General features: G+C 41.5%; 1 protein-coding gene across 2 annotated transcripts in view; it reads left to right on the top strand.

Annotated features, from left to right (window-relative positions):
- abca3b (ATP binding cassette subfamily A member 3b) overlaps positions 1–14,328 on the top strand; it is a 137,638-nt gene extending 123,310 nt beyond the window's left edge. For both annotated transcript variants that reach the window (XM_087997845.1, XM_043711549.2), the window contains 3 exons: positions 5,386–5,570; positions 7,852–7,925; positions 10,003–14,328. In XM_087997845.1, the coding sequence (XP_087853971.1) occupies positions 5,386–5,570; positions 7,852–7,925; positions 10,003–10,134 (391 nt within the window). In that variant the 3' untranslated portion in view covers positions 10,135–14,328. The remainder of the gene's footprint in view (positions 1–5,385; positions 5,571–7,851; positions 7,926–10,002) is intronic.
- The last annotated feature ends 7,463 nt before the right edge of the window (positions 14,329–21,791 follow it).

Below are 21,791 nucleotides of genomic sequence, written 5' to 3' on the forward strand. Positions count from 1 at the left end.
TTCATTTGGAAAGGGAGAGAGACAAAAATCAAGGTAACTATAGACCAGTTAGCTTAATCTTTCTAATTAGGAAAATGTTATAAAAGATATAATAGCATACCATTTATAAATACATAATGCAATTAAGCAGAGTCAGGATGGTTTCATGAAGGGGAAGTCATGCTGACAAACCTACTGGAATTCTTTGAGGAGCTAACAAGCAGGATAGATAAATGGGAAGCATACAGTGAGGAAGGTTAACTAACATTACAAAGACATCTTGATCAGTTGGGTCAATGGGCTGAAGAGTGGCAGATGGAGTTTAATTTGGATAAATGTAAGATATTGAATTTTGGTAAAAGAAGCAAGGGTACAAAATAATTATACAATTAAAACCAAGGTCTTGGGTAGTGTTGTAGAACAGGTACATAATTCTTTGAAGTTTGCACCACATAATGATAAGGTGGTTAAGAAGGCATTTAGCATGGTTGCTTTCATTGGTCAGACTTTGCGTATTGGAGTTGGAGTATTATGTTGAGGTTGTACAGGATGGTGGTGAGACCTTTTATAGGAAGGACATTATTAAGCTGGAGAGCATTCCAAAGAGACTTATCAGGATGTTGCTAGGAATGGAGGGTTTGAGTTATAATGAGAGGCTGGAGAGGCTGAGACTTTTTTCACTGGAGCATAGGAGGTTGAAGGGTGGCGTTATAGAGATGTACAAAATTATGAGGTGTATAGATAAGGTGAATGTAAAGTGTCTTTTCCTAGAGTGGGGGAATTCAAGTCTAGCGGGCATATTTTTAAGATTAGAGGAGAAAGATTTTAATAAGACATGCGGGGATTTTTTTTCCACAGAATGGTTCATGTGTGGAATGAATTTCCCAGAGGAAGTGCTGGATGTGGGTACAGTTGCAATGTTTAAAAGACATTAGGATAAGTAAATGAATAATTTGATATATTTATTACTGTCATGTTTACTGAGATACAGTGAAAAGTGTTGTCTTATTTGCTTTACAGATAGATTGTACAATGCAAATACATCAGGGTAACTGAACAGAGTATAGGATACAATTTTACAGCTGCCGAGAAGGTGCGGAGTGAGATCAACATGATCATTAAAGAGGTCCATTCAAAAGTCTGTTAACAGTGGGGAAGAAGCTGCTCTTGAATCTGTTTATACTTGTACACAAACACTGAATAGCCTGGGTTATTTTCCCTGGAGCATCAGAGGCTGAGGGGTGACCTTATAGAGGTTTATAAAATCATGAGGGGCATGGATAGGGTGAATAACTAAGGTCTTTTCTCCCAGGGTAGGGGAGTCCAAAACTAGAGGGCATAGGTTTAAGGTGAAGAGGGAAAGATGCAAAGTTTTCATGCAGAGGGTGGTGCTTGTATGGAATGAACTGCCAGAGGAAGTGTGGAGGCTGGTACAACAATTAAAAGACATCTGGATGGGTATGTGAATAAGAAGGGTTTAGAGGGATATGGACCAAATGCTGGCAAATGGGACGAGGTTAATTTAGGATGTGTGGTTGGCATAGACAGATGGACCAAAAGGTTTGTTTCCGTGCTTTACAACTCTAAGACTCTATAAATGTTTGGAGTGATAAGGACCACGTGTAGGCAAGTGGGACTAATTTAGTTTGGGATTAAGGTTGGCATTGACTGGTTGGACCAAAGGGTCTGTTTCTGTGCTATATAGCTCATAAGAGTCCATGGGTGTTGAAGGTTGTATATTAGCATGGATAGAGGATTGACTAACTAACATATAACATTGCAGCATAGTACATGCCCTTCGGCCCTCAATGTTGTGCTGCCCTGTGAAACCAATCTGAAGTCCATCTAACCTACACCATTCCATTCTCCTCCATATGCCTATCCATTGACTATTTAAATGCCCATAAATTTGGCAAGTCTTCTACAACTGTTGCAGATAGTGTTCTACTCCCCTACTACACTCTGAGTAAAGAAATTATCTCTGACATTTGTCCTGTATCTATCACCCCTCAATTTGAAGCTATGCCCCCTCGTGCTATCCATCACAATCCTCGGAAAAAGGATCTTGCTGTCCACCTGATCTAACCCTCTGATTATTTTATATGTCTCAATTAAGTCACCTCTCAACCTTCTCTCTAACGAAAACAGGCTCAATTCCCTCAACCTTTCCTCGTAAGACCTTCCCTCCATACCAAGCAACATCCTATTAAATCTCCTCTGAACCCTTTCCAAAGCTTCCACGTCCTTCCTGTAATGCGGTGACCAGAACTGCACGCAATACTCCCAAGTGCAGCCGCACCTGCAACATGACCTCATGGTTCCGAAACTCAATCCCTCTACTAATAAAAGCTAATACACCGTATGCCTTCTTAACAGCCCTATCGACCTGGGTGGCAACTTTGAGGGATCTATGTACATGGACACCGAGATCGCTCTGCTCCTCTACATTACCAAGAATCTTAGTATTCGCCCAGTACTCTGCATTCCTGTTAATCCACCCAAAGTGAATCACCTTACACTTTTCTGCATTAAACTTCATTTGCCACCTCTCAGACCAGCTCTGCAGCTTATCTATGTCCTTCTGTAACCTACAACATCCTTCAGCACTATCCACAACTGTACTGACCTAAGACTAGGATAAGGAGCCATTTTCAGGATGGTGTCCCACAAGGATGTATATATTAGTGACTTGAATGAGGAAAGTGAATGGACTATAGTCAAGTTTTCAGATCGCATATAATTAGGTGGGAAGGCAAATGGTGAGGCTGACACAAAGAGTCTTCGGAGGGATGTCCAGACTGGGTTCCGCCAGGGCTACTCAGTTCCTGACATTTGTATAGTGCTGGTTCAAACATGGACAAAAGAGTTGCATTCCATAGGTAATGTGAGAATTAAAGCACTTGACATCAAAGGCACATTTGCCTGAGTGTGGCATCAAGGATCCCTAACAAAACTGGAATCAATGAGAAACAGGGGGCAAACTGTGCACTGGTTGGAGTCATACCTGGCTGATGGGAAGATGGTTGTGGTTGTTAGAAGTTAGTCATCTCAGCTTCAGGATATCTCTGCAGGAGCTCATCAAGTAGTGTCCTGGGCCAATTCATCTCCAGCTATTCAATGACCTTTCCTCCATCATAAGGTCAGAAGTGGGGATGTTTGCCTATGATTGCACAATGTCCAGGACTATTCGCAATTCCTCAGATACTAAAGTAGCCCATGTTCAAATGAAACAACACATGGACAATATCTAAATATGGGCTGACAAATAGCCAGTTACATTCATACCATACAAATGCTAGGCAATGACCATCTCCAAAAAAAAAACAGTCCAACCACCACTCCTTAACATTACCATCACTGAATCCACTGGGCGTTACCATTGATGAGAAACTCAGTTGGACTTGCCATACAGGTACAGTGGCTACCTCAGCAGGTCAGAGAATGGGAATACTTCAACGTGTAACTCACATGCTGACTCCACATAGCCTGTCCACAAGGCACAAGTCAGGAGTGTGGTGGAATGTTCCCCGCTTGCTTGGATGAGTGCAGCTCCAACAACCCTGAAAAAGCATGACACTCAGGACAAAGCAGCCCACTTGTTTGGCACCACATCCATGAGCCAATCCCTCACAGCTGATGCTCAGTGGTGCACTATCTATAAGATGCACTGTAGAAATTTGCCAAAGATCCTTGGACAACAAGCCCATGACCACTTCCATCAAGGAAAAGGGCAACAGATACTTTGGAACACCACCACCTGCAAGTTCCCTTCCAACCCACTTACCACTCCGAGTTGGAAATTTATTGCCATTCCTTCACTGTCACTGTATCAAAATCTGAGTATTCCCTTCCTGTGGGAATTGTGGGTCATCTACAGCTCAGGGACTGCAGTGGTTCAAGAAGGCTCACTACCACCTTCTCAAGGTCAACCAGGGACAGGCAATAAATGTTGACCAGCCAGTAGCTGCCATGTCCCTCAAGTGATTATTAACTATAGACGGATTAAGTGAGTGAGCAAAATCTTGGCGGATGGAATATATTGTGGGAAAATATGAGGTCATGTACTTTGGCAGGAAGAACAGTGAAGGTAAATATTATTTAAGTGAGAAAAGACTGCAGAAAGCTACAGAACAGAAGAATTTGAGAGTCCTCATCCATGAACCACAAAAAGAGTATAAAAGGAAGGAGGTTTTGCCATAATTGCACAATGCACTAGTCAGTCCACAGCTGGAATACTGTGATAGTTTTGGTACCCTTAGCTAAGGAATAATACACCAACAATGGAGGCACTTCAGAGAAGGTTCACTATGATACCAGGTAAGAAGGGACTGACTTGAGGAGAGATTGAGTAGATTAGATTACTTAGAGTGTGGAAACAGGCCCTTCAGCCCAACAAGTCCACACCGACCCTCCGAAGAACAACCCACCCAGTCCCATTCCCCTTCACCTAACACTACAGGCAATTTAGCATGGCCAATTCACCTAACCTGCATATCTTTGGACTGTGGGAGGAAACCGGAGCACCCAAAGGAAATCCACGCAGACAGGGGAAGAAGATGCAAACTCCACACAGACAGTTGCCCGAGGCGGAAATTGAACCCGGGTCTCTGACGCTGTGAGGCAGCAGTGCTAACCACTTTGTCACCATGCCGCCTTAAGGATGGAGCATGTACTCATTGCAATTTAAATGAATAAGAGGTGACTTTTTGAAATATAAAAGATTCCGAGGGGACTTGACAGAGTAGATGCAGAGATGTTGCTTCCTCTCGGGAAATAGTCTAGGAATAGAGGGTTAGAATAATCTCAGAATAATGGGTTGCACATTTAACTCAGAGGTGGAGAGGAATTTCTTCACTGAGGCTTATGAATCTGTGAAATCCTTTACTGCTGAGGGCTATTGAGGCTGGGCTGTTCAGTATATTCAAGGCTGAGATAGATAATTTTTTAATGGGAATTGAAGGTTGTGGGGTAAAATTAGGCAAGTGGAGTTGAGGATTTTTAGATCAGCCATAATTTTATTTAATGGTAGTTTAGACTTGATGGGCTGAATGGCTTACTCCTGCTCCTGCATTTTGTGATAATAATTTATAGTCTTAATACTGGTTTTCAAATGCAAAATGTGGCAAATGATGGAAATCTGAAATGAAAACAAAGTGCTGGAAAATCTCAGCAGACCTTTCAGCATCTCTGAAGAGAGAAAAAAAGAAATGTTTCAGATTGAATGATTCCTTTGTAAGATGAAGTCCCAAAGAAAAATTGTTCAACTCAAAGCATTAACTCTAATTCTCTCTCCACAGTTGCTGCCAGACCTGCTGAAGTTTTCTATTTTCTATTTGTTTTCTGTTCATTTTCTGTATTTTTAAATTTTATTTCTGGACTTCAGTAAGTATGTACGCTATGTTTCAGCATGGAAGAGTGTGAAGCACTCTGCACCAGGCTGGCTGTGATGGTCAATGGTCAGTTCAAGTGCCTAGGGAGTCCCCAGCACCTCAAGAATAAATTTGGCAGCGGATTTACATTACTGGTCAAAATCCATGGAGATAAACCTGATCTCAAGCCTTTCAAGAACTTTATTGAAACTACATTTGAAGGTAAAGAACTAACTTCATCTGGATTCCTCCACTTGAATCCCATACTAAACAGGAATTTCATTCTGCCTCTCATACATTAATATTCAGTCACTCTTTTTCATTCTTTGTCCCATTACTGTCAATCTAAAAATGTCTCCATCTAACTTGCTGTATTTTTCACTCTGTCTCACTCTCCTACTCTCTATGACTCCCTTCTTTGTCATATACTTATTGTCTGTCTTTCTCTCTGTCCAAGTCTCTCTGTCTTCTCTATTTACTTCTCTGTCTCTTTGTCTCACAGACTGTCTCATTTCAGTTTGATCAGATGGGCCAACAAGTGAAAGATGGAGTTTAATTTAGAAAAATGTAAGGTGCTGCATTTTGGAAAGGCAAATCAGAGCAGGACTTATACACTTAACGGTAAGGCCCTGGGGATTGTTGCCAAACAAAGAGACCTTCGAGTGCAGGTTCATAGTTCCTTAAAAGTGGAGTCGCAGTTGGATAGGATCATGAAGAAAGTGTTTGGTATGCTTTCCTTTATTGGTCAGGGCATTGTGTTTAGGAGTTGGGAGGTCATGTTGCGACTGTACAAGGACATTGATTAGGCCACTGTTGGAATACTGCATTTAATTCTGGTCTCCCTATTGTAGAAAGGGTGTTATGAAACTTGAAAGGATTAGAAAAGATTTAGAAGGATGTTGCCAGGGTTGAAGGGTTTGAGCTATAGGGCGAGGCTTAATAGGCTGGGGCTATTTTTTCTGGAGCGTCGGAGGCTGAGGGGTGACCTTATTGAAATTTATAAAATCACAAGGGGCATGGAGAGGCCTTTTCCGCACGGTATGAGTGAAAACTAGAGGGCATAGGTTGAAGGTGAGAAGTGAAAGATTTAAAAGGGACCTAAGGGGCGACTTTTTCACACAGAGGGTGGTATGTGTATGGAATAAGCTGCCACAGGAAGGGGTGAAGACTGATACAATTACAACATTTAAGAGACATCTGGTTGGGTATATGAATAGGAAGGGGTTAGAGGGATATAGACCAAATGCTGACAAATAGGACCAGACTAATTTAGGACAGCTGGTCAGTATGGACAAATTGGACCATCTCTGTGACTCTATGACATTCTCTTGCTATCACACAATGGCTTTCACAATTCACCTCATTCTCAAGACACTTTCTGTTACTCTCTCTCTGCTCATTTTTGCATCTCTTCTTGTTTCTTTCTGTCTCTCTTATACAGTCTCCCTCTCCCATTCCCTCTGTCTCCCTACTTCACATGTTCAGTGTCTTTCTTTGCCTCTATTTCCCTCTCTCTTCTCTGTTTACTTGCCTCTTTCACTTTCTTGCTTCCCCTGTCTTGGTCCCTCCCTCTCATTACCTCAACCTCACTGTCTCACCCTTTTCCTCTCACAATCTTTTTGTCAATGGATAAGGACGTCACTCAGAATGGTATTGTTTCCTATTGTACATTGATGGTCTGTGCTGTGTCAGCTGAAGTCAGAAAGTTATGGAGTAGAAAGGATGGTAAATTTGGCCTCAGTGCAATTGGGGAAAGATTGGGAGAATACTTCAAGAACTCTACTGCTTGTGTTTCAGTAATCTCTGTTGAGAGCATGGGCATTGGCTAATAGGATTCATGGCTTTCTACGATGCCCGTTACAGGTGGATAGTCTATCAATATTTAATATGCAAAGGAGGGTGTTGAGATCTGAGAAAAGCACGGTCAGTGAAAGGATGTTGTAACATAAAACATTTGTTCACTGACAGCTGATTTCAATGATCTAACACAGACCTTAATCCTGTTCGCTATTGCACATAATTTGATTAATTGAAACACAGGTGATTTATTGATGGTGGATAATAGGTGAGACATATCACCGGTGATTTGGTGAAAAAAGTCTGTTTTTCATTTATTCTCAGGAAGGCACATATATGTCCCATCCCTGGAAATGCTGAGGCCTTTAAGGGTTGACCACACCATATGTGGGTATGGGCCTAATGGTTGAGGTAGGCAGTAGTAACCATTTGACTTGTTTGCAACATGAGAACTTCAGAGTCAGATTGTTGGTATCTGCACAAGTGGTCAGATTTGTTGAATGTAATGCACATTTTTTTTCTGGTGATATTTGAACATGGTTCCTCTGGTAGCCTTCCAAGTATCAGAGCTCCATACTCAGAGTTGTGTATGCCATATGTACTTGGAATAGTCAAGAAATCCATGTCGATGGTTAATGTTTGCCCATCTAAAATTATGTTGTTTTTATTTATGCCTCTAACTTACTCTTGTTTTGTTGTATGACAGGCAGTATTTTAAAGGATGAGCATCATGGAATGGTGCATTACCACTTAACCAGCGAACTCCTGTCATGGTCTCAGGTAGGTTTCTTTGTTTGACTAGGACCCTGTGAGGAAGGATTTGTGACACTCACTATACCAGAAGTTTACAGAGAAGACAAGCAGAGGACATTCTGCCCCTCTGAACAAGCAGGGGTCATTCTGCACTCACAAACAAGAGGGGAGCCATTTGACCCTCTGAACAAGAGGAGACCATTCAGGCCCCATCCATTACATAGGAACAGGGGAAATTATACTTCTCTCAGGCCTTTGATGGCATTCACTCAATCGTTCCTGCATCCACAGCTCTTTGGGGGAGAATGTCCCAGGTTTTTACAACCCTTTGTTTGAAAATATATTTCCTGACACCATCCCTGAAGAGTGTGGTTTTAATTTTGAGGTTATGCCAGTTGAGATTGTTTGTTTTCTTTCTTTCTATGCTATCAATGTTTTAACTGAACTTAGAGACAATTTCGTAATCTTCCATATTTATGAAAATATCCTAACCTGTCCTTTAAAGAAAACCCTTTCAGGTCTAGCATCATTGCGTTGAATCTGTACTGTATTCCAAGACCAAAATATCCTTTCTGATTTGCACTGCCCATAATGAAACTATTTACTCCAAATTAGATATAACAAAGACTCTGTATCACAAGCTTCATTTCCTCACTGTAAATCTAATTCTCTTGAGATAAATGCAATTTTCAATCAGTCTTTTTGATTACTTTATGCACATGTGCACCAGGAAGAACTGTCCCCAGGGAAAAATAAATTGGGACAACAGCCCTAGACCCTCTGTTTTGGGGGCACTCTGCATGGGCACCTAGGAGGACCTAGTACCCCCAGGATGGGAGCGATATGCGCATGGATGACAGTAGCATCACGTGACCTTCCATTTAGTTTCCGGTTTAGTTTGATCATGGCAAGGCATCATTAACTCAAAAGAGCTTCATGGAATTCCAGCCTGTAATGCCGATGAGGATTGCCACATGATTGTGGAGGTGTCAAGCAGTCTGGTGCATCATTTGTGGTAAACACCTCCTTAAAACAATTTAAGATTTTCCTATGGAATGGAAGTAAGCCAGTCACTGAGGAGGCATGGGGGTCCTATAAAATGTGATTTACCCCAGGGAGGTGGGATTTCACACAATGTGATTTACCTGGGGGAATGTGGAGTCCACACTGTGAGATTTACCCCGGGGGAGGGCGGAGTCCACACTGTGGGAATGACCCTGGGGATGTGGGATCTGCACAGTGTGATTTATACCAGGGGAAGAGGGGAGTCCACACAATATGATTTACCCTGGGCTCCGCACCTCACTGGGAATCACTCTGTTATTAAATTTTATTGATGTGTACATGGACACCTAAATTATTTCAAAGATTTAGTTCCTCACCAATAAGAACTATTCTGATTTGTGTTTGTGATATTCAAAGTGAATGATTCCACATTTCCCTGCTTTGAACTCCATTTGCCAGAAATTTGGTCATTAATCTATCTGTGTCACAAACGTTTTCTGCCCACCTACCCGATTTCCTGTACTGTGGAGGACAGTATTTAAAGAAACTGAGCAAGTATCTGTACATGGAACATAGAATTGTTCCCAAAATTAATGGACATGCTATATTCAGATGGGGAAGTTGGCCAGGCTGAGAATGTGAAGGCACTGTTGAATTTAAATAAAATGCTGCCATAACCAGAGGTTAGTTTGGGAGAAAGGGAGCAAAGGACCATGTTCAGAGCATGGAGGAACGAGGATCCTGGAAGGCTAACTACTTTTTTAACAGACACAGAGGTGAATTAATATTGTTATCACATCATTGTGTACATTGTTAACTGAGTTATTAATCCACCAACAGTTTTCACTATTAACTGAAATTACTAACTTATTGATAGTATTCATTGCTGATATTAATCCATCAATAGTATTCACTTTTAATTCATGTAACTAAACTCTTGATAATTCACCACTGATACTAACCTATCGATAGTTCTTATTGCTTGCTGATACTAATCTTTTGTTCATTGTTAACTAATATTACTAGTAGCTCAGGTTTCTAATTGTCATGCTTGCTTGTAAATGGAAAATTACTTCAATTTTCCTCCCCTTGTTTGCAGATATTTGGCACACTAGAAAGGGCCAAGGAGAAATACAATATCAAGGATTATTCAGTCAACCAGATCTCCCTTGAGCAAGTGTTCCTCAGCTTTGCTCGTTTCCAGCTGGGTTCAGAAGAAAGACCTGATTAGCACCAATCAAAATAAATTCCTGTTTCAACCTCGAACTTACAAGTGCAGGAGCTGCACACATAGGGAATTCTATCTGGGTGGGTGGAATGATGCATTAGAAATAAAAAGCTAGAGGAAAATTAACACTAAGTCTGAGAGGCCCAGACTCTGCTGGAGTTAGGTTGGTTCAGAAGCCTGCTGGAATCAAGGGCTTCAATTCTCCAACTGGTAACTGAAATGCTGCACTGTCCTGGAAATTGGCCACTGGTGCAGTACCTTATTTTTGTTATGTTAGTGGATATATCAGACTGGGGATACAACCGTTTGCTGAATTAACTTGTTCCAAGACAAATATAAAAATTATAAAGTGATCAAAGCAGACGTGGCCATCAAAATTAATCATGTGACCTTGCCCTGGTGTCCCACATGCCCATTAAAACCTTCACTTCCTAATTCTTTCCTGGGGATCGAGGTTCCTATAGTAAAAACTGGATCCCTCTTAATTCAGGGTTGAATCCTCATCCTTCCTCAGCAATAGCATGAGTGACCTTATGCTAGCTTATTACTATTTTGATCTAGTGCTAATTGTGGTTTGTTCTTAGTAATAACCATGCTGAAATTGTGGATCATTACAAATAGTGACACAAACAAAAGCACAATACTGAAGAAGCTAGAAATGTGAAATTAAAAACAGAAAATGTAGGAGTTACTGGCAAGTCAGGCAACATATGTGGAGGGAAAGACAGAGTAAACATATTAAAATGATGGCTTCATATCAGAACTACAAAAAAGTTAGGGATTTATAACAGGCTTTAAGCTCGTACAGAGGCTGGATAATAGGAGGAGAAAGAACAAAAGGAATGTTTGTGATAGTTTGGTAGGCAGGAGCAACTCAGGGATGATAGAGAAGATGACGCAAAGCAGAAGAGATGATAGAGAGACTAGTAAAGAAGCAAAGGATGGTTCTAGAGGAGATGTGAATGACAACATTGCAATTACTGTATATACTTGTGTATAAGTCGAATCTTGAAGACTTTTTTTAAGGTGAAATTAGGGGGTCAACTAATAGACAAGATATTGTTTTTGAGGGGATGAAATTCATGCTTGATGTGAGTCAAACATGGACAAACAAGAGCCAGATCTATACATTAAGTGATAAACAACATAAGGATAAAGAAGAATGGCTTTATTGAAAATTTATTTACTAACTAACTACCTCCATTCTGCCTGCTATGATAGAATGGTACAGTACTGTCATACCATTACAGTTATTCTGAAAAACTGGAGCGGAGCAGAACGGCTGGCAGACTGGAAGATCTGGAATGGAGCAATATGGCCAGCAGACTGGAAAGCAGGAGCGGAGTGCAGTGAGCAGGCACACTGACTGATAAATATTGATCTGTAACTGTGAAGAACTAGGGTTGACTTATTCATGAGATGTATGGAAAATACAAGATCTTGTTTGGCTAAAATAAGAGGTCAACTTATATGTGAGGTCGGCATATACATGGATATATACGGTAATTCATCTCCTGATTGTCACTTGCTATTTACAATACGTCCAGTGCTGGTGGAGATTTTGTGCTTGTCATATTAATCTTAGTAGTATTAGTGATTTGATACTAGTAAATATCCCTGATGCTAGTGGAGATTTGTCACTAATATGATCATGGTGTAAGTATTGTTTCTTACTACCAGTAACAGAGATCACAGACACATTGTAACCTTGCCTCCAAGTGAGCCAAATAAATCAAATATCCAAATAGATTAGATAAATGTGAGGGAAATCAGGGCACGACTTATAAGCTGAACAAAGAGATCTTGGAGTGCAGGTTCATAGTTTGTTGAAAGTGGAACCGTAGGTAGATAGCACAGTGAACAAGACGTTTTGAGCGCTTGCCTTTATTGGTCAGTGCACTGAGTATAGGAGACAGGAGATCATGATGCAGCTATATATTGGTCAGGCCATTTTTGGAATACTGCGTGCAATTCTAGTATCCCTACTATAGGAAAGATATGGTGAAACTTGAAAGTGTTCATATAGGATTTACAAGGATGTTGCCAGGTTTGGAGAGTATGAGTGATAGGGAGAGGCTGTTTAGGCTGAAGCTATTTTCCCTGGAGCATCAGAGGCTGAGGGGTGAACTTGCAGATGTTTATAAATCATAAGGGGCCTGGATAGAGTAAATTGACAAGGGTCTTTTCCCTGGGTAAGGGAGTCTAAAATTAAATGGTTTAGGTTTAAGGTGAGACGGAAAGATATAAAAGAGACCTAAGGGACAACTTTAGTAAACAGAGGGTAGTGTATGTATGGAATGAGCTGCCAGAGGAAGTAGTGGAGACTAGTACAATTACAACATTTAAAAGGCATCTGGATGGGTATATCAATAGGAAGGGTGAGAGGGATATAGGCCAAATGCTGGCAGATGGGATGAGATTTATTTCTGATTTCTGGTCGGCATGAACAAGTTGGATTGAAGGATCTGGTTCCATGCTGTACATTTCTATTATTCTATAATGGCTCCTATCTGCAATGGCTATAAATAGCATATAATAACAGAATAGCCTTCTGTGTTGTAATTATTCAGTCCATTGTGTCAGTGCCGACTCTCTGCAAAAGCTTCTCACCTAGTCCTGCTCTCTGCTGTTTTCCTGTAGCTATGCACTTATACAATTTCCGATTGCCTTTGCAAACCACGATTTAACGTGCCTCTACCACACTCTAAGGTGTGTAGTCCAGATCCTAACTACTTGCTGTGTAAAATGGTTTTCTCCTTGTGTCCCCATTGCTTCTTTTGGCAAACACCTTAAACTTGTGTCCTCTGGGTCTCAATCCTTCCAACAACAGGACCAGTTTCTCCTTTTCTACATCACGTAAAACCAAATCTGAGACTCACTTTATAAACTTGTTATTGATAAGTAAACTCAGCCTGGCATTAGCTAAATTATTTGCAAGTAATTCAATGAAATCTTTGCTGTTCACTGGAACACTCAGTCTCCAGTTTTGAATAGTCTTAGCTTATATTTACTGATATTTGTTGCAGTAGGATGAGATAAGGTAGAATTCTACCGGTAAGTGAGTTTTTATGTATGAAAACCCCTCCATTCCAACCTCATTATAGTTAGGAACTTCAGACAATGTGTGAAATGCATCAAACAGGACATCAATACATCATCGGATAAAATGAAGCCATGGATCAAAATAACAACTTTCAATTCAAGCAACATTTTTTTTGAAGCTGAGTTCTGACCCAAGTGATAGTAAATGACCAATACTGTCATATCTCAAAGTTTCACTGTTTATTATAGATAGTCTGAACTCTGCTCTTGCATGGTTTGGGCTGCATAAAGGAGAGTCTTAAAGTACCTTGTACAGGGCTAGAAGTATCAGATTTCTGCCTGTATTGGTAAGTTTCTGAAGTTTCTACACATTGGAACCCATTATCTAAAGTTCTGCTGCCCAAAAAAAATCCAAAATTGACGACCGCTCACTCATGACCCAATATCCCAGGCTAGACTCTCAACATCATCCTCCCCAGCAATGAAAAATCACTCCTTTGGTTTAGTTAGAAGTCAAACAGAAGTGAACATCTCTCAGAACCTACATGGTTCAAAAACCTTAGTATTTGAGGCTCAGATACTGAGTGTCCCAAACATTCATTAACCAAAATTGGAAAGAGATCCTAGAATTAGTTATAAGCAGTGCTGTGCAGTCATTTTTCAAAGTACCAATCACAAAGGAATTATGTGATCAGGACTTTTTAAATATGTTTTCTAATCAACCCATTCAGACTTGTTATTACACACCTCTGGAGCAGGTGGGATGCAAACATGGGCCTCCTGGCTTAGAAATAAGGACGTTACCGCTGTGTCACAAGAGACCCCTTAGCACTGTTTTCAAGTAATCACTATGATGGTGTTCACCTGTGCCTTCTTATAGTTATGGTGCTAACAACTGTTACCTGGAGTGACACTGACTGAGTTTCCTCCATACTGTTCTATACCCAATGGATGTCAACAATTATTACAAAAGTGACACCTGCTACCTTCTTTGTGTTCTGGATTATGAAGTTTTTTTTATTAAACCAGCACTTTAACAATGTTTAATCCTCATTTTAATGTATTTTTTGTGTTGTAGATCTGAAGGTATAGTTTGTTAAAAATAGCATTGTGATTATCTCTAATTAGAATTTCAATAAAGATTTTCAAACCTCAAATGTCTTTTTAAATGTCACCCTGTCTCATCTGTAATTAAGATGGCTGTGGATTTAAATCCCACACCAGATGCTTGAACACAAACATCTCAGCTGACCTTTCCAGTGCCATACAGAGGTGCATTGTCAGAGGTACTATTTCACAAATGAGATGTGAACATGAGTGTCATTTACCTTCTTAGCTGTAAAAGATTTTCATGGCACCACATGTTTGCTATTGTATACATCTCATTATAGCAATCAATATATTTCAAAAGTATATGAGGCTATGAAGTGAGTTCGGACATTGCTAAGACCTTGTTGGGTTGTCTTTGTTCAAGGATGAAATCTACTCCAGACTTGTGAGTTTTTGACATGGGTCTTCTTGTGACAGAACAGACCAATTCTTGACCTGCAGCTCTTTGGGCACATGGGGTATGATGTCCATGAAGGTGGACTTAGAATTATGGGATTTACTTCCTTTTCTTTCCTTCTCTGCTGCCACTATGCCTCATCATTAAATATTGGGACACAAAAAGCCTGATACAACTTGATGGACAAGTTGTCACAATTTTAAATGATTTGTACCAATGTCCTCCATGTTTAATGTCAATACTGCTGCACTTTGAGAAGAGCTTCAGAGAATCTTACCAGTGGTATCTTTTTGGCCGACTGCTGAAATGCTAGCCATTTGAGAGTTGACAAAAGAGGACCTGGTGAGGGAGACGCTTTTCAGTCATCCAGCCATTACATCCAGTTCACCATAATTGGGTTTGCAGGTGTTTTGCCTGAACGTTTAAGGAGATGTCTTCAAGAACATGACTAGAATTTGTTTCAGGCTCCTGCCATTGAATCCAGAGACTGCAACAAAGCACTGCTGGTGGAATTTCTCAAGCACTCTTATTAGTTTACTGATACGGTGCACAGTTCACATCTCATTGAAGTATAGGAGTATGGTGAAGACAACTACTCTGTACACAATGACTTTTGTTGACTTGTGAGCTTGTTTTTTTCTCAAGTACTCACTGCAACTCAGCTTTCTACAAATTACACCATACCTGATCCAGCATTGAATCTACTCATCATTGTTATGGACCAGACCAGACTCCTTCCAACATACATTAAAAAGGTAGTCTAGATAGTAAGTTTTTCTTATTTTAAAAGTAAATGTAAGGTGTTGAGTTCCAGATGTAACTTGATCGGTCAAACTACCAGATTTGAAGTAAAATACAATTTATTCATACACTATGGTTAAAATGCAACAAAAGAAAGAATAAATAGAAAAACTGGCAATTGGCCTACCTATAAATCTATTCAAAAACTTTTTTAATAAATATTTTTTATTAGAGACTTTTAAAAATCCTTTACAAAACATCTATATAGCAAAAAAAGCACCAAAAAACAGAAAAGTACACAGTACATCAAAGTCATAACACGATACTATTATTAATAAATGACCTACTATACTACCAGAACGAATGTATGTACTTAACCTACACTAAACTACAAACCATTAAATAACTATTAACTTAAACTAAATTCAAGTAACTTAAATTATATCTCATTATTCTATCTCACTCATCCCACTGAGGCTCCCATCCCTGGGAGCACCAGTTATAGCACCTGTATTCTTTTTTCCCCAGCCTCCTCCTTCCAGGGCCCAACGGGCACCGATCCTGATTCTGACAGCTATACCACGGCCCTAATTAATATTGCTGATAAGTCTGCGCCAATATAATTTGAAAAGGGCCCCCATGTCTTGTAAAACTGCTCCGCTTTGTGGTGCACCGTATTTGTGAGGTAGTCTTGGGGGAGATGCTCCATCACCAGACTACACTACCCCTTAAGACCTGGTGGTTTTTCCGACACCCAATTCACTAGAATGTTCTTCCTCGCACAGTGGGTAAGAATGTTACACAATCTCTTCCCATGCTCCCCCAGAGAGGGCAAATTTGACAACCCCAGAAGAAGAAATACCGGATCCAGAGTTATTTCAATCCCCAAGATGTCCTTTAGCTCCCTTACTATAGCACTCCAGTATCTCTGGATCTTACAACGTGACCAGTAGCAGTGTGTAAGAGTGCATACATTAATTTTACATTTGGGACACCCTGATGACACTCTTCTCTTGAACTTAGCTAGCCTCTCTGGCGCCCTGTGTAAAGATCTTCAATTGCATGGCCTGCGCTCTGTTACATACTGAAATTGCCCTTACATTTCCCCATATATTTTCCCATACCTCTGATAAAATATCCTCTCCTAGCTCTTGATTCCACATCCTACAGATTCCTTCCACATCCTCCATTAATGATACAAAGTACTGACTGAAAGAGCACCCATGCACTGGAGTACTCTTTTCCTGCTCCTTGGATGCTGCCTGCCTTGCTGTGCTTTTCCAGCACCACTCAAATCTAGACTCTGATCTCCATCATCTGCAGTCCTCACTTTAGCCTACTCTTTCTCCAGTCTGATTTGTAACACTGAGCCAGGAGCGTGGTCTTCCTTTGTAATCCCTTATCTGAAAGTACCAGAAAAGGTCCCGATTGGACAATTCATATTTCTAGCTTAATTGACTAAATGACATCAGGACCTCCCCCTCAAACAAATCTTCCAGGCATGAGATTCCCTTATTCTCCCATAGCTTAAAGCCGGAGTCCATTGCCCCAGGTTTAAATCCTTGGGCTCCTACCAATGGGATAAACGGCGAGGTCTTCGACCAATTGCCCTGGTCTTGTCTCATTATCCTCCAGGCTTTCACCATATTTAAAATGATTGGATTCTTACACTGCTCGGTCATGGATTTCATCTTATACATAAATAATAAATTAACTAGAGGGCACCTCGACTGCGAGGCTCCAATGTCAAGCTAAATCAACTCCAAATTCCCCCGTACCCAGTCACCAACATATGCTAACAAAGTTTGTGAGAAGATTTGTAGCTCGGGTGCTCGTTGTTGTGGTTCTGTTTGCCGAGCTGGGAATTTGTGTTGCAGACGTTTCGTCCCCTGTCTAGGTGACATCCTCAGTGCTTGGGAGCCTCCTGTGAAGCGCTTCTGTGATCTTTCCTCCGGCATTTGTAGTGGTTTGAATCTGCCGCTTCCGGTTGTCAGTTCCAGCTGTCCGCTGCAGTGGTCGGTATATTGGGTCCAGGTCGATGTGCTTATTGATTGAATCTGTGGATGATTGCCATGCCTCTATGAATTCCCTGGATGTTCTCTGTTTGGCTTGTCCTATAATAGTAGTGTTGTCCCAGTCGAATTCATGTTGCTTGTCATCTGTGTGTGTGGCTACTAAGGATAGCTGGTTGTGTCGTTTCGTGACTAGTTGGTGTTCATGGATGCGGATCGTTAGCGGTCTTCCTGTTTGTCCTATGTAGTGTTTTGTGCAGTCCTTGCATAGGATTTTGTACACTACATTGGTTTTGCTCATGCTGAGCATTTCCGAACTGACAGCCAGACTACTGCAACCACTAGGACTCATAACAGCATACAACAGCCACTCTCAGACAACAACTCACCAGAACGAAGGACCCGATACCCAGCATGAGCAAAACCAATGTAGTGTGCAAAGTCCCATGCAAGGACTGTACAAAACACTACATAAGACAAACAGGAAGACAGCTAACGATCCGCATCCATAAACACCAAGTAGCCACGAAACAACACGACCAGCTATCCTTAGTAGCCACACACACAAATGCCGGAGGAAAGATCACAGAAGCGCTTCACAGGAGGGTCCCAAGCACTGAGGATGTCACCTCGACAGGGGACGAAACATCTGCAACACAAATTCCCAGCTCAGCGAACAGAACCACAACAGCTAACAAAGCGTTTATTTGATATTTCTTCAAATCACCTGTCACACCAAATGAAGGACCCTAGGCAACCATTGAGCCTCCATAACACTCGTCTGGGTAGCAACAACAGGAGCATTCTCATGGGGTACAACAGGCAGGGGAGAACATTCATTTCACTCAGTCCAACCATGATGACAGTAACCCCTCCCACCGCAGCAAATCCTGTTTTATCCTCTCCAATAGTTGTACATAGTTAGCTTTATACAGGTGGTGGAAGGAAGGGGTAGTAAAAATTCCCAAATGCAAAAAACGTTTTGACGACCATCTAAATGGGAACTGCATTCCATCCTCCAGATTAGGCACCTCCACTAACCCCCTACTGGCATGGTTTCCGATTTTGTAAAGTTGACCCTGTAATCTGAAAAACCACCACTTGAGTTAATTGTTAGAATCAGTCGAAGAACAGAATTCTCCAGAAAGGCCAAGAACAAAAGGGAGATATTAGCATTTAAGGTGATCTTATGCTCCCCCATTCCTACCCTTGGCGCCACTATTTCAGGATCCCTCTTGATAGCCTCAGCCAATGGCTCAATTGCCAAGGTGAATAACAGTGGTGACAGAGGACACCCCTGTCGACTACCTCTCCCAATGTTAAAGTTATCTGACTTAGCACCGTTTGTAATGACTGCTGCCTTATGATCATTATACAATACTGCCACCCATCTGGCAAAGGATCCTTCCATACCAAAGCGCTCTAGGATCCCAAACAGGTACAGCCATTATATCCAATCAAATGCCTTTTCTGCTTCTAGGGAGACTACCAAACCTGGGATCAATCTTTGCTGGCATACCTGCACTATGTCCAGTACCTTCCTGATATTGTTGGAGGAGCTATGGCCCTTGACAAAACCCGTCTGATCTTCTTTTATTATATGACCTTCTCCAACCTCAGATCGAGCATCTTGGAAAGAATTTTAAAATCTACATTCAACAGTGAAATGGGACTATATGAAGCACATTCTCCGGGGTCTTTCCCCTTCTTTAAAATGAGGGAGATATTAGCCTCCCTAAAAGAAGGTGGCAGACAATCCTGTGCATATGAATAGCTATACATCCCCAGAAGTGGCTCCACCAACACATTTATGAATTCCTTATAGAACTCACTTGGGAATCCATCTGGCCCAAGTGTTTTGCCATCCTGGAGATGCCTTATTGCTTCCTGCACTTCCTGTACTGTTATAGGTGCATTCAATAGGGAAGCCTGTTCCATGTTTATACTGGGGAGATCCAGATTCTCAAAAAAGGACTGCATTCTTGCTGCACCATGTTTACCTCCGTCCAACCAAGAGAACTCTACAAAGTATTCCCTAAATCTAACATTAATCTTCTTCAACTCACGGATAATCATACCAGCCTTCTCCCTAACAGACTTAATAAATTGGGAAGACTTTTTCTTCCTAGCCAAATATGCCAGATATCTACCTAGCTTGTCTCCAAATTCAAACAGTATTTGTTGAGCAAAGGAGACCTCTTTTTTAGCCACTTGTGTGTGCAATGATCGAGAGCCGCCCAGTGGGCCATGGCCTGCTGCAACTTGACCAGAGAGGGCCTATTATAATATGTTTCCTCAGCTAACTGCAGCCGGGCCACCGGCATCCATTGTTGCTCATCCCTCTGCCTCCTTCTAATTGCAGAATACGAAATGATCAGGCCTCATAAATATGCATTAGTGGCCTCCCAAAAAAGCCAGATTGCTGGCCGTATCTGAGTTGATATCCCAGAAGGCCCTGAACTCTCTTCTGATATATTCAACAAATTTGCTATCCCTTAATAGAAATGGGTCCATGTGCCAGTGCCGGGCATCCATTCCACTACCCCTGATTTTAACATTTAAATATACTGGCACATGATCTGAGACAGCTATATTCCCAATTTTGCATGCCAATGCTCTGTCCAAACCATCAGTTGGCATAAAAAAAAGTCAATTCACATATGGCACTTGTGTGGGTTGGAGTAGAACATAAAGTCTCTTCCATTAGGGTGGAGATGCCTCCACACATTCATTAGTCCCAACTCTTCACACATGTCCACCAACTGCTTAGATTGTGTGGGCATACCTGCAGGGCCCCTTGTTACTCTGTCAACTTTGGGATCTATTAGGCGATTAAAATTCCCTCCTATGATCATGCAGCGTACCCCATGATTCATTAATTTAGCCACTGCATTAATTAGAAATTTAAGAGGGTGAGCCAGGGGACAATATACATTCAAGACGCCATACTCTTCTCCATGTATTAGGGCTTTAAGAATGATAAACCGTCCATGTTCATCCTTAATCTGCTCCATTACCTGGAAAGGGAATTCCTTTTTACCAATATAGCCACTCCTCTACCCTTAGAGCTGAAGGAGGAGAAGAATACTCTGTCACAACTCCCCGCTGCAGTTTCAGATGCTCCTTATCAGTTAGATGTGTCTCTTGCAGCAGGGTGATGTCCACCCTTTCCTTCCTAAGGCTTGACAACACCTTCTTTCATTTATAGGGGAAGGCACCCTTTTGTATTCCAGATGCACCACCTGAGCAAATCATTAACCATGGTCATCCAGGGCAGCCTATAGTTTCCCAAGAGGAGGAAGCTTATCTGAGGTGTGTTGAACCATAAAGACATTAACACTATAAAGTCTAAAACCTAATCCTATAAAACGTACTACAACTAAAAAACTAATCATTACATTTAACTGAAACAAACAGCCAAATAACCACCAATTCACTCGAAATCTTCCCTCTTGTCCATAGGGGGCACACCTTCCAATCTTCACTACTAGCTTAACTCCCTCTAGCTGAGGTTGTGCCCTAGCCCAGGCAATTCACAAATGAGAATTAACAATGGATGCCATCACCTACCCCCCCCCCCTCCCCCCACCCCCGCCATTCATCTTAACCACAGATTCAGCCACCCCCAATACAAAATCAAAAGGACAGCAATAGGAAAAGTGACCTACATAATACCCAACCGACCGATATATAAAATAATTCAATTTTTACAAGGCTATACTTACAAAGCCAATAACCACAAAAAAGAAAGGGGAAGAAGTAAAAAAAAGGGCAATAAAAATAAACCCATACAGTTGTCCGCAATGCTGTCTCCTCCCCTCCCCTCCCGACTCACGTCCTTCAATTCAAAGAATTCACAAAGTCCTTCACTTTTTCTGCGGAGTCAAAGTTATATACCGAACTCCATGGACGAAACACAACATGGCCGGGTACCTCAAGGAGTATTGACTGTTCAGGTCCCTTAATTCTTTCTTGACTCCATCAAATGCCCTTCTCTTCTTAATTAGGGCTCCTGAAAAATCCTGAAAAAACATTATCGTTGAGCCTTTGTACATTAAATCCTGTGAATTTATTTCCCCGCCTTCTTGCTGTTTCAACTATTAATTGTTTTTCTTTATAATACAGGAGCTGCACTAGGACCGTGCGGGGGCGCACATTGCGATCTGGTGGGCCTGCTCCACGCTCACCAGGCCCAACTCCAACTCCAACCCCAGGAACTTCGGGAGCCACCCCTCCAGAAAGCCGACGAGGTCCTCGCCTTCCTTGCATTCCTGAAGACCCACGCGCCGTAAGTTTTTTCTCTTATTTTTGTTCTCTAGGTCGTCGAACCTGGTCTTCCAGCGTTCGGATCCTTCCTC

Source organism: Chiloscyllium plagiosum, unplaced genomic scaffold (assembly GCF_037043375.1).
Source record: "Chiloscyllium plagiosum isolate Xiang-an unplaced genomic scaffold, Cpla_swu_hap1 HiC_scaffold_20, whole genome shotgun sequence".
In the NCBI taxonomy this organism is placed as follows: domain Eukaryota; kingdom Metazoa; phylum Chordata; class Chondrichthyes; order Orectolobiformes; family Hemiscylliidae; genus Chiloscyllium; species Chiloscyllium plagiosum.